The 14,060-nt window shown below is 39.5% G+C and overlaps 1 protein-coding gene across 1 annotated transcript in view; it reads left to right on the top strand.

Annotated features, from left to right (window-relative positions):
* Nucleotides 1-12,087, top strand: part of crocc (ciliary rootlet coiled-coil, rootletin) — a 51,437-nt gene extending 39,350 nt beyond the window's left edge. The window contains exons 31-37 of the mRNA XM_088338323.1: nt 2,245-2,460; nt 4,161-4,385; nt 6,761-6,910; nt 6,991-7,191; nt 8,720-8,851; nt 10,220-10,393; nt 11,745-12,087. Coding sequence (XP_088194449.1) covers nt 2,245-2,460; nt 4,161-4,385; nt 6,761-6,910; nt 6,991-7,191; nt 8,720-8,851; nt 10,220-10,393; nt 11,745-11,831 — 1,185 coding nt within the window. The 3' untranslated portion in view covers nt 11,832-12,087. The remainder of the gene's footprint in view (nt 1-2,244; nt 2,461-4,160; nt 4,386-6,760; nt 6,911-6,990; nt 7,192-8,719; nt 8,852-10,219; nt 10,394-11,744) is intronic.
* Nucleotides 12,088-14,060: the final 1,973 nt, after the last annotated feature.

Raw genomic sequence — 14,060 nt, 5'->3', positions numbered from 1 at the left:
CGCCAGTAGTGGCAGAAAGAAGCACCACAATAATGTCTTGCACTCTGAAAAAGGTGCACACAATACAAAATCTAATTTACAGCAGTGTCCGGATATTTTTCAATATCCCGAAAAAATATTCGGATCTACCGTTTATTGTAAGTCGAATGTTCGTCAGTAGGAGAGCGTCTGTAAGAAATATTTGTTTTTTTCTGTTTGTTTGTACCAATAGTGGGGTTTTTTTTTTGTCGACGTGGTCTTAAATTCAGTTTCAAAAGGCATTTAAAAAATTCTTAAGAATTTAACTTGACTTAAGCTGTAAGAACCCTGACACAACAATTGTCAACGGATAATCACATCATGTGAAAAATATTTGAGGAACAAATAATAATAGCAGATGGGCCTTTGCCGCTTGCGTCGCCTCATGCCGTGCTGTCCTTCTGTTTGCTTGTGATGCCAGGTAACTGCAATACTAAACAGGTTCCTGCATTGTAAAAAAAACCTTTTGGAATGTCTTTCGTTCACTGCTTGTTTTTTCCCAGCCATGCTTTTACAGTGATACAATTAGCATTCATCATTGAAGCTTATTGAAAAAATATTTAAAAAGCACTGAGACGTCAAACATCTGGAACATAACTAAAAAGAAACATATATTTTCGTGCCATTCCCGAGGTACTGCCATGATACGCAAAGTCTGCAGTAGTCATTTTAATTGCTGTATCCAGGCTAAAATACTCCTAAACTTTGAAGTTTTGATACGCTTACTTGATGTTGACGCTGTCACTTCTGTGTGTTACCGCTCGAGACCACAAGCGACTCTCAACAGAAATTATAAACGGGGTTTGTGCGGGTGCTAGAAATTTTGAAAAGGCTTGAATTTTAATGTTGTGTTTTCAAGTTCAGGAAAATGCTTGAATCTTGGGTGAAGTGCTTGAACATGCTTGAAATTGTGGCCGTTGCCATATTTTATGGCTGTCTGACTTGATAGACCATTCTTTTAAAAGAGGAAAAATTGTAAAAGTGTTAAAAAATGACGCACATGGTGGCTCCAGTACTCATAATCGAGTTATTATGTGAAGCATTACTGCCCCTTACTATCGCATCCAAGGGGACAGGTTTATCAGACTAGGCATGAGAGTTCCGGCTCTTTTTCGAGAAGCGGCTCTTTTGGCTCGGCTCACTGAGAAGAGGCGTCCCTTTTGCCTCCAAGAAGCTCCTCGGATTTGTTTTTATAATTTTACTTTTTTTGTGATACAATATCATTAATAATAAAACACAATGCAACCAATTATTTAGTAATTAGAAATTCCATATGTTTTGCAGAGGATCCCTGAAAAACACATGTAATATAATCAAAAATATTCACAGATCTTCAAATTTTGGAGGAAAATACCAACATCACGTATTCGCTTTTTATACACTGAACAGATTTAGTGTCGAACAACAACACAAAATATCTCAAAATGCTAAGCAATCAAATAAAATTGTAAAATATTGAGTCTTCAATGCTATAAATAAATGATATAATCAAAAAAAAAATCAGATTGAAAATTGTGTTTTCAACCATTTTAGACACAGATCTCTGAAAAACGTGCAAAAAGTATACATTAAAATCAGTGATACAAAAGACAAAAGATCAGCAGTCTCTAAGATTAAAAGATTGAATGCGCTCTGCTTCAGAGCAATCAATATCATTAAAATGAGTCCAAATTGGGCTCATTTTTCAGCATTTTACACATACAGTATTTTATTTTTATTTTTTTTGTCTTCCGTATTGAACTCCATTATTACCCAACACCTATAGATTAATTTTCCGTGTTTGTAAACAAGTGTGACGTAGGCAAGTTGCACTTGCTTTGTTGACGCAGAAAGACAGAATTCATGTCAGTTTAGAGCAGCCTATTAACACAACAAGATAGTAGATCATAGATGGGAACAGCTCAAAATAGCACAAAGTCTGTTTTAGCAGCAGGATAGCATCTTTATTTTTATATTCAAAGCTAACAAAATAGTAAAAACCTTCTTTTGATCGGTGTTAGATTTCTCCCTTTGAAGGTACTGGAAAAATTAACATTAACCTTGAAAGTGTTTGAAAAGTGCTTGAATTTGGCCTGAAAAAGGTTTACAAACCCTCTATTAACATGTAGAGATGCCTCACTCGTTGTCGACTATTTCTATTATGGATTTTTATGTCCACAACGTCAACTAACCTTTGCAGTCCTTCTCAACAATGAATACAAAATGTGACTCCATCCACCTGTACAGGCGCAACTGGATAAGCAGCGAGCAGCAGAAGTACGTCTCGAAGCTGAGAGGAGGCGCCTTCGGGAGGCGCTAGAGGCTTCGGAAGCTCGTGCCACCCGTGTTGAAGTGGGACGGCGGAGTCTGGAAGGAGAGCTGCAGAGACTCAGACTGAGCTTCGGAGATCGAGAGGCTGAGAGCCAGGCCTCGCATGATCGTCATGACGCTTTGCTGAAAAAGGTCAAAACCAATTAGCAGTTAACCCACATTTTGATTCTAAAAGTTTTTTGTTTTTTTTCTGAACTCATGTTTCTCACTACTTCGCAGTTCACTTATAATCAACTCCCTCTTTTTTTTTCAACTCCGCATACTTTGTGTATATAAATCCAGTAACCCGCACGCACAAGCTTCAAGACTCACTGTATTGACAATTCAGCAATCATATAAGCAAAATACAGGGTGTCCCAAAAAAGTATTCACATTTTAGCGGCTGATAACTCCATTATTTTTTCTTTCTTTATAGCAGTGGTCCCTAAACTACAGCCCGCGGGCCTCCACATTTGGTCCGACCCCATGAACAATAGCAGAAAGTTGTTTTTTTTTTACCTGAAGAAGAACGCAAAGTCTGGGTGTGAGTTTTTGGTTGTAACGGGATTTGAACCTGGGTCGCAGCTTTAAGATGGGTAAACTTTTATCACTGGATTTCCAGTGAGATAGATGACATATGAAAAGGTACTGGGTATTATCTCTTTAACACACTATATTTATTCACAATACCAGACACGATACATCTGTCACTTACAATGCTCAGAATAGAAAAATATAATCTATTGTCAATGTAACTTTCTTAACGCACATTGAAATTAAAATTTGTCACTTTGAGACTTCTTGTGTTTAAGGGCTACACAAATAAGCATGACTTGGCCTGACTTGGTACCATGACTAAAAATAGTGTGATCATTAAAAAATATCTACTGCCTATTCGCAAGTCATCTATACCAGTGTTTCTCAACAGGTGGGTAACAGACCCATTTTTAGTTGGTCCCGGGCCTTTGCCTTGGCAAGATAATGTCAAGAAGGTAAAAAAGGAGGGTAATTGAACCTCTTAACAGTAGATAGCTAAAATGCCCTGTTTGATCTCTTCTTCCTGTCCCAATTGTGTTTAGGAGGGGTCACATCTCATTTTATTGTGATTTTGTTCGTTCTTCTGCCCATAATAATGGGTCCCAAGAAAGGTCGTGATTAAGGGGAAGGAAAAGTGGAAAACAGTTACAACAATGATCGAGTGGAAGATGGAAATTTTTCCGAAATAAAGAAAAGTGCACGCGTGTTGAAGACTTTTCAACTTTTAGCTTTTTACAATTGTTTTAATCTTGATTATCTACATAACTAAATAATTATTGTTGTTTAAGTACAGGTTTTTATTGATATTTTGGGTCTGAATTTCTCTATGTGGTGGTTTTAAAGCAGTTTTAGGGGGTCGCTTATATACGAGTATATACGGTACTTGAAGTTGTTTTGGTTGTTGAATAGGCACTCCTGCAAAACACACTTTTTCCGTTGTAAACTGATCCCAGACAATCGTAAGAGAAGGAAAAAGTTATGTGGCCCTCATGAAAAAGTTTGGGGACCCTTGCTTTATAGACTGAACCTATTGAACTCAGTGATGACAGCTAGACTTGACTTTGAAGAAAGGAAAATTATTTTAAAATGCTATTAGCAGTACAAAATTGCATTAGAGATGCAAAAACAGTTCAGGAAAAAAAAGCACCAATGCAAGTTCCCATCACTCCAATTACTGAAGCTGATGGAACCGTTCAGGATCGCCATAAGCAACATTCCTGAAGGCCATGTAGATCACCGAGCTCCACAAATGAAAAAGTAGCTACATGACAGCAATGCTCATTGACTCAGGCTTCATCGTAACTTTGTGTCGACAGGTAGCAGACGCAGAAAGCCGAGTGTCCCAGCTTCAAACAGACTCCGATCGACTGAGTCAAGCTCTGCTCAAAGCCGAGGAGAACGAAGCCGTGCTGCGAGAGAAGAACTCTTCCCTCAATCAGAGTCTGCAGGAGTTGGCGTCCGCTCACGGCAGCGCTCAGAGTCGTCTGACTGCCCTGCAGAAAGCTTTGAGTATGACGGAGCAGGAGAAACAACACCTCCAGGTGGGTGTGATACACAACAGCCTATCTATCCTCAACTCAATTACGGGCCTTATAGCTCAATGGTAAGCTTTCATCAAGTCTGGCTAAAGAGACATAACAATTGACAGAAATCTGATAATGAGATTTGACTTAGGGCGGCACAGCAGTTGAGTGGTTAATGTGTCAGCCCCACGATTTAGAGGTCCAGGGTTCAATTCCAGCTACTTACGGAATATAGTAATATAATTCAAGTCCAGGCTTCCTCCTGTGGAGTTTGCATGTTCTCCCCATGCCTGTGCGGGCTTCCTCTGGGCACTTCAGTTTCCTCCCACATTCCAAAAACATGCATGTTCGGTTGATTGGCAGGTCCAAATTCTCTGTTTTTGTGTGCCTTGCGACTGGCTGGCAACCAGTTCAGAGTGTCCCCTGCCCACTGCCAGTAGATAGCTGGGATTGGCTGCGGCACCCCCGCAAACCTAGTAAAGATAAGCGGTGCAGATAATGGATGGATGGTACTGTTCACTAGGAATGACGGTTTAACATGTCATTCATTACATCAGAGGTTGGAAACTTTTTTGACTCAAAGAGCCATGAAAGCGAAATATTTCTTTCTTTTTTTTCCAGTGACGGCCACGCCATATGTTTTAAGACAAAATTAATTACAGCCCTAAAACCTGATCACCACACAAAAGTAACATTTCCATATTGTGACCCTTGATGATTTAATAAAACATCCAAAATAATAATGCATTAAAGCTGAAATGATCGTCTGCCATCTTGCTACTATGAGTAACGAGGTGCGAGCAGAACTGTTTCATAAAAATGACACAAAATACTCCAATCAAAGATATGTTGGAACCAAGTGGTCATTATTCATCCTCCTTTCGGCTTTATAGATGCGACTCTTTATCATCTTTAAAATCTACAAACATTTGTCATGCCATGAGATTTTTCCAAAACTTGCAATACTATATGCTTGAAGAAAAATCCAGGAAATGGTAGAAGGCGCATGTCACCCTCACGTGTGTATTCTTATACATCTCATTGGTTAGACGGACTAAAAATACCCAAATGACATTTATTCTTAACAGCCTTAACAGTAAAAATGCTCTACAACCCTCCTGACTCTAGTGGTAGAAACACAGAGTCGCATTATTGGCCTAAATTCGTTAAAAATGTAAATTTTATCTCCAAGCCACGTTTGCTCATGAAGAGAGCCACACCTGGCTCGCGAGCCCTACGTTCCCAACCCCTGGTTTGGATAGTCCTTGCCTACTAGTTAGGGGAAAACATGTCACTCTGTTTTTTGTATACAGTACAAGGGAATCTAATGCAATGATGTCAAACTAAGTTTGGCTGTGGGGCCGAATACAGACTTTCTATTCTCAGGTGGGCCAGATCAGTGAAAGAATGAAGACTTAAATGTTTGGCTTACGGTACTATTGTGGTTGTTTTTATTTATTCTGAATATGCATTACAAGTAGTGCAAGGCTTCCTGATTATTGTCAAACAATTTCTCAAAACAAAAACATGTAAAATAGAAAAACCAATAAGGAAGCTACATAAACCAGAAAACTAAGGAAGAGAAAACAACATACATATTCAGAAAGGATTGAGCAAAAGCGTAGCTTATTAGCTCTCATCCCTTTTTCAAAACAAAAATAAATATATATGTATATACACATACATATACATACATAAATATACACACGTGCATACATACACTGACATACATACACATCCACGGGCTACAAACATGCATTTACACGCATACAATCCTATATGCATACTTACACATAGACACAAATATTCATAAATATATAATGCTTTATCATTGAGCCTACTTTAGTAGCATTTACATATTATGATCATAGATGACAACAAATCTTTTCTAAACAGCAAATTTATTCACAAATAATAGGAAAATGATGTTCATGTTTGGCATTAAAAACGTTAACTTGTTTACAGTTGGATCAATGGCGTTTTACACATGAACCAACTCGTACGGTATACAAACTCAAGTGGGAGCTATGAAAAAATATATGTTTTACCTTAATTGTTGTACTGGTTTGAAATGAGTCAAAAGGAAATAAAAGCCTTAGCAGTGATTGGGCTATAAGACTACATCAGATCAAACTACTAACCTGGGCCTGTTTTTTTGCCCTCTACGGGCCAGAGAGAGCATGTGGTTTGCATTTATTTTAAAAATCATAACTTTCGATTTAAGTGACCTAGAGACTCGCTTCTTTCTTTGACATACCGGCCCACGACTGTATGTTTGACATGCCTGGTCTAATACACTTCTCTTTGTGGACAGAGGTTGACCATGATTTTTAATACTTGAAAATAGCCAGCAGGTGGAAATGGCATAGCTAAAGTACTGTTGCGTCCACCAGGAGAGAATGGACGAATCCCGATCCTCCTTAAGCGAAGCCAGACGGAACCTGGCCGCTCTCAACGAACGCATGCTCAGCCTGCAGAGCGAGCAGCACCAGAGCGAGCTCCAACGAGAAGAACTGCAAGCCGAGTTCATCAAGAGCCAGGAGGTCCTGATCACAATCCAGTGGAATTGTTTTTTTTCCTCCGATTTTAACCAACATGCTTGTGTTGTCTCATCGGGCTCCAGGCTCTGCGGCAGCGTTCGGCCAGCCTGGCCGAGGCGCAGCGCAACGTCCAGGCTGCTCAGACTGAACGGGCCACGCTTGAGGAACGTCTCCGAAGTCTGCAGAAGGCTGTGGCCATGCTGGAGACTGAGAAGAAAGATGCCGAGAGGCAGGCTGTCAGGCTGGAGAAGGACAAAAACGCCCTGAGGAATACACTTGATAAGGTATTAGCTGTTGATTCAAAAACAAGTCTATAACACAGCCAAAATAATACATGTCTGATATGCAGTGGAGAAAATAAGTATTTGAACACCCAGATATTTCGCTATTTCTCCCACTTAGAAATCATGGAGGGGTTTGAAATTTTCATTGTAGGTGCGTGTCAACTGTGAGAGAGATAAACGAAAAAGAAAAATCCAGAAATCACAATGCATGATTTTTAAACGATTTATTTGTGTGATATAGCTGCAAATAAGTATTTTAACACCTGAGAAAATGAATGTTGATATTTCAGATTCAGATCTACTTTATTGTCATTCTAGTACACGTGTATACAGAACGAAATGTCGATACATCTGACCCGCACAGTTTCCTCGAATGTACAGATATAAGTAAAAGTTGTATTGTATTATGGCTACGTATAGTATTTTACCATACCATAGTGCCGATAGTGCTAGAGGAGTAGCTAACCAGATGTGCAAAATGGGCATTCAGGTTAACAAGTCAGGTAAACAGTAACATTAACACTGTAACATAACGCTGTAAGTACAATAGTGCAGAGAGCAAATGTGCAAGGAGTGGCAAGCTATAAAGAACTGCCAGTAGTGCAAAAAGTCAGATTAGCAGCCGTTAAGATTTAGGTTAACTATATGTACTATATTTGGTACAGTAGCCTTTGTTTGCTGTTACAGAGGTGAAACGTTTCCTGTAGTTTTACTCCAGGTTTGCACAGACTGCAGTAGGGATCTCGGCCCACTGCTCCACACAGATCTTCTCTAGATCAGTCGGGTTTCAGGGCTGTCGCTAAAAAACACGGAGTTTGAGCTCCCTCAAAAGATTTTCGATTGGGTTCAGGTCTGGAGACTGGCTGGGCCATGCGAGAACCTTGATATGCTTCTTATGGAGCTACTCCTTGGTTTTCCTGGCCTACTAAAGTTTTACTGTTCTCTAGAGGCCAGAGAATTGAGACAAATGTAAAAAAATAAAAATAAAACTTTAGGGAGTTGTTTCATGCAATTCATTTTGTCTGAAAATATTTATTTTTTGTAAACAATCTCTCGCTTTAACTCAGTTTACTTTTTGCGGTTACGCTGCTTCGTGGATGTTCATTGTGCATTGTATTCTGCGTTCTGATCGGCTAAACGGTCACCCCACCCCTTTTCTGCCTGTGTCTGCCTGTGCAACAAGAACGTTGCGGTCTAAGTTGTACACAGACAGCTTGACAAACCTACCACATGCGCAAATATTTTATAAGTGTCTCAAAAAGCTATCATTTCTATAAAACACTGCACTCACGAAGATCGCCAAAGAGCAGAGGAAGATGCTACCTATCGCCAACAAAGTTGGACTTCTTAACATTTTTACGCCACATTGTTGTTTTCCCCATACCTTCCACAAGATGGCGACAAAATATCATCTTGAGTAAGGATAGTGTCCTGAAATCATTTTCAACGCAGTAGTGCAATAAAGAAGAGAAACAAGATTACAATTTTGAAATGTTTCAATGAAATTATCAAACGCATCCCTCTTCAGGTGGAGCGTCAGAAACTGAAGAGCGAAGAGAGCAGCATGCGCCTTTCTGCCGAGAGGAGCCGTTTGGATCGCTCCCTCAACACAACGGAACAGGAGCTGCACGAAGCCCAGCAGCAGATTCTCATGCTGCAGGTGACAAACACATTCTTCATGCAATTCCAGTGGTGATTACATTGAATACGCCTCCATTTAACATTGCATTTAATCTGCAAAGCAACACCATGAGAGAACAACCACGTGCTTTAGATGAAAAAAAGGACAAAAAGTGCCACTAGTATAATTTAGTGACTAATTTATGACATTTCTGCAAATTGAATGTTTATTAGAAGACCTTGGGCTACTACATGAATACGTTCTTAGGAGGGGATTACAAAGTGAAATTGTTAAATGTTAGAGGGATAGAAAGCTATGCTAATTAGCATTAATATGTCTTAAATCAAATTTTCAAAAGTCTTGAATATGTGAACACAAAGATTTAGTCATACTTATCAACTGTGCACAACCAGGAAGTAAACATGGTTTTTTTTCCAAGCATGTGTTTTTCTGATGCTACAATGCTACACAATTGGTCATGATTATAATGAATATAGCGAATATAGTGAAGATAGATACAGTGTTATGTTTTTTAAAATTTTACACTGGACCAAAACATCATTGCTTCATGAACAGGGTTGGGTAGGGTTACTTTAACTGGATTACTTTCAATTACTTTTGGATTACTCCAATACCAAATATGCTAATTAAAGACAAAAGAAACTAAATATGAATAAAATGATGACTCACAACACGTGGTAAGCTTTCTCTCCTGGCTTTGATCTCTGATCTCCGGCAAAACTAACTTAAAATGCGACAGAAACAAAACGAAAATAAATCCAAACAGCTTGCCAACATCATTTTTGCCGTTCCATGTATTCCGTTACTCCCCAAGCCTTTAGTAATTTTATTCATATTTAGTTTCTTCTTTTATTAGCATATTTGGTATTGGAGTAATCCAAAAGTAATTGAAAGTAATCCAGTTAAAGTAACCCTATCCAACCCCGTTCATGAATGTACTGTAGTAGAACAGTTCTTTGGAACTACGAGTTATCTTCCAGTTTTGGCTGAGGATCCATGAAATAATGTAAACATCTTTTTAACTTTTGCTTTTGTTTTGTTTGTATCAATTCTGTTTTTTTGTCAACTTGGTCTTAAATTTGATTTCAAAAGCCATTAAAAAGTCTTGAATTGAACTTGCCTTCAGCTGGAGGAACCCTGTTCTAGGTCAAACTAAAAACCGATGTCCGCTAAATGCTGTGGACGTTTAACAATGGTTGTATTGTGACAGATTGTTTAGTTTTCCTGTTTTTGTTAAACAAAAAATCTCACAAGAGCCATCATTAAGCATGATGTCATCCGTCCCAATTTTCAGTTTATAGCTTTCGACACGGATAAAAATCGGACCGCATTGCGCTTTTAACGCCAGCATCTTGTTTGTTTTCTCTCTCCGTGTTTCATGATTAGACGCAGATGGCGGAGATGGAGCATTCCCAAAGCATATGCGAGAGTTTGGTCAGGCAGCGTGACGAGATCCAACAAGAGGCCGAGAGGCTGAGGGCCAGTTTCAGGGACCTGGAGCGGACTTTGGGCTCCAGGGAGCGGACGCACCGCCAACGGGTCAAAGGTCTCGAGGAACAGGTAAAGATGTCAAGACCTGGAATTCTAATTGAAAATATGTAGGTGTGTTCCGGGTGGCAAATGTATATCAGACTGGATGCGGCTCAGCAGCTGAGTGGTTAGCGCGTCCACGGTACAGTTCTGAGGTCATGGGATCAAATCCAGCTACCAGCCTTCCTGTGCGGAGTTTGCATGTTTTCTCCCCGTGCTTGTGTGGGTTCCCTCCCACATTCCAAAAAATATGAATGTCAGGTTAATTGTCTCTAGGTGTGACTGAGTGAGTTGTTTTTCCCTCTGTGCCCTGCGATTGGCTGGCAACCAGTTCAGGGTGTCCCCTGCCCACTGCCTGAAGATAGCTGGGATGGGCTCCAGCACCCCCGCAACCTTACTGAGGATAAGCAGTGCAGATAATGGATGGATGGATGGAAAGTTGTGTTCCGGTTCTGCAAAACTCAGTATTTAAGGTTTTTTTTTTGGTAGGTCAATGTTTATTCTGACTTTAAACCACAGTGTCTTGGTCAAGTACTGCCTGGCGGCGCCCATTTCTCCCCAAGCTGTTTTTTAAAGTAGGGTTTTGCTCCCCCACGTGAAACATAATTGAGCATGAGCATTCGCTGCCATGGTTACCAATACCAGAAGGAGCCTCCGGATCTGACTCGAATACAGCACCATCTGGTGGCAGTTGTCTTTCTGTGTAAAGCAGTGGTCGGGAAACTATGGCTTTTTTCATGAATACGTATGGTTTGGAGACGATATTGATACCATACAAATTTTCTCCATGTCGTTTTAAATTTGCGTGAGGAAGCCTATGAAGTGCACGCGAAGCTGAAAAAACTTGTTTAGGGTACTTTCCATTATAACCATTGAGACACCTTGCGATGAAAATCCACAGAACTAACTGCAAATATGCCAAAATGCCAGCAGTGCACTTAGAGCAATTTGATTGGGTGAGCGGCAGGGATGGGTGAAGCTATGTACAGAGTGCAAGCACTCCCTCCTGTCTCTCGCCCTGCGTTGTCCACGCCAAAGGTAAATCTGTCAGGATCCTTGTTTGCGGAATTTCTGGACATTTTTAGAAAAGGACTTTGCCCACACCCTGTTTCAAAAATGAAGGTCAAATGAGCCTAAACACAAGTAACTGGTGGAGGGAGAAACATTTTAAGTGGTATATGTATATTGATATGGGACCAGGCTCTGGGATTATTATTTCATTGATTTTATCAAATCATCAAACGACAGAAGGTGAAATAAAATGCGCTGAAGAATAAGGTTTTGACTGGAGAACGGGTTTAGCCGTTTTGTTGAAATTTGTATTTAACTGCAAACTGTAATCACTGAAATTCACTTGTTTTTGTTTGTTTTTTGGACCTAGGTGTGTACTTTGAAAGAGCAATTACAGCAGGAGATGAAACGACGACAGCCTCCGCTCCCGTCCTCGTTCCTCTCCACCGCCAGTTAGCAAGAAACTGCAAAAAGCAGCGTCCACGTCAGGGAAAATGCCACTACCCGGCCATATTATTAAAGACATTTGCACTATTGCATTATCGATATGAGCAAACCATCAAAACGAAGTGCACCATAAATTCTGGACTACACGGCGCACCTGATTAAAAGCCGCATTCGCAAATTTAAGGAAGGCACTCTACTTTGTTTTGTACAAGCCACGCCGGATTTCAAGCCACAGGCGCAAGCAGCCATAAAAAGGAACTCATTCACATCTATTTCTTACATGTTAAAAAGAAATCTGAGGGGAATTTTCTAGTACAGAAAAGTAAGACAGTGTGCCTCGATTGAGACACTCGATTACGGACTGTGTCAGAAGCTGTCAATCTTAAATAACTACCGCAGCCTTCAATATTAATTGAATTGGCATTAAAATATACGCAGGGGTGCGACAAAAACATACTTTAAACAAAACTTCATGTACTGTACTGACTCAAATTCAGAAGGCCGTACAATCACAACAGCATGTACACATGCTGAGCCATGCGACTAATCTTTAACTCTCCCATCCCTTGCACACATAACTAAGTGATAGAAAGGAGATCAAGTATTGCTACTACTACTACTACTACTAAAATCATTATAATCATAAATGATTGGAATCTTCCCAACAAGGAGTGTTGGCTGATTGAATATTTTAGTGTGGCAGCATGTGACTAATACTCGAATATCATTTTCTGATCGGGCCAAAAACTGTGATGTCATATTTGGCTGTGATCAGTCCAATTACTGTCAGCCCAATAGTTATCACGTGCCTCTCCTAAGTTAGTAACTTGTGTCGGCATCTACAATTTTTTTACTAGTAACTATTTCCCAGTGATTTAGAATCTAGTATCAGTATTGTCACAAAACGCCGCTGTTGTTGATGTCCAGTCTTTTACAGTACAGTGGAAACAGAGTTTTGTTTCTAGAATGTTTCCTAAATGTTTCCAAATATCTTAATCCCTGCACAATGTGTTACTTTTCTTGGACATTTCCCCGCTAATTCTGCCGCAATCTTACCCCTTAAGGACAGTGGGAATCTCGTTCATCCCTTTATGCACATCACTAATTAGACGACGAGGCATTTGGCTATCAAAGGGAGTCATCGTTACCTGCGCTTGTGACCCGCTCTTCATTTAAGTTTTTCACTTTAATATTCAAAACATTTGGCAGAAATCGCAATGCTTGTTTTAATTGAACAGTCAGGTTCCCTGGTCGGCCCCCTCTTTTAAGCCAGCTAATAAAAAATTATTTCATATGATGTATAAGCTACTATCTTGCACATTCCTACTATTGTACTAAAAACAGAAGTGAAAATGTTACATTAATATAGGAATAGCCTATTTTAGTACTATACCTAAGAGGCAAGTGCTTTAGCATTACTTGAAAACAATATTTTTTTATTCGTAATATTTTTTATTTGTCAGAACTCAGTGTTGTGAGCTTATTGTAAATGCTGCAAGTGTTTTTGCCAAACCTTTCATAATGTTCCTTTTTCTAATGTTAACTTTACTCATGATAACAACATTCATTTCATTTATTTTGCAAACCCCGTTTGCTAACAAAAAGAGAGATTTTCTGTCTTCATGTTAAGTTTAGGGAACTTCACGTTAAACATTGTACAGCAGGGTTCTCAAACTCACAGCCCGCGGGCCAAATATGGCCTGCAGCGCAATGGTGTGAGGCCACTGCAGTTGAATGAAAGTATTATTTGACCACTGTCACTGTATTGTGTCTTGCAACAGAAAACGAGTTTTTAAAAGTGCAAAGAAAAATAAAAACTATGAAATTGCAAAATGAGCAAAAAGCAACATTTTTTTCTCATTTTTTCGCCCAGCTTTTTCTTTCGGGGTTTTTTTCTTGGTGCCCGTAGCAGCAAGATGCTAGGTGAGGTTCGTGTTACGTCACAGAAATAAGCATTTCTCAAGTATTTTCAAAAATGCACATACATATCATAATTCTTGTATTTTCTTTATTTTTTCAAACAAACATATATTTTATGATATTTTATAATAATTTTTTCTATAATTAAAAAGCCCTGAATAATACACATGGTCCTTTCAAACTATCCTCCTGCGGGCTGCAATTGGCCCCCTGGGCCTCAAGTTTGAGACCCCTGTGTTATATGAGTTTGTGTGTTTTGTTTTAATCAGTCTAGTTTTTTCTTTAACTTTTTTTTTTTTTTTTACCCACTAAGGGACGC

This window comes from Urocampus carinirostris, chromosome 6 (genome assembly GCF_059441175.1).
Source record: "Urocampus carinirostris isolate Australia breed hairy pipefish chromosome 6, RoL_Ucar_1.0, whole genome shotgun sequence".
NCBI lineage: Eukaryota > Metazoa > Chordata > Actinopteri > Syngnathiformes > Syngnathidae > Urocampus > Urocampus carinirostris.
The sequence above is the reverse complement of the archived record's forward strand: the minus strand, read 5'-3'. Positions and strand labels throughout refer to the sequence as shown.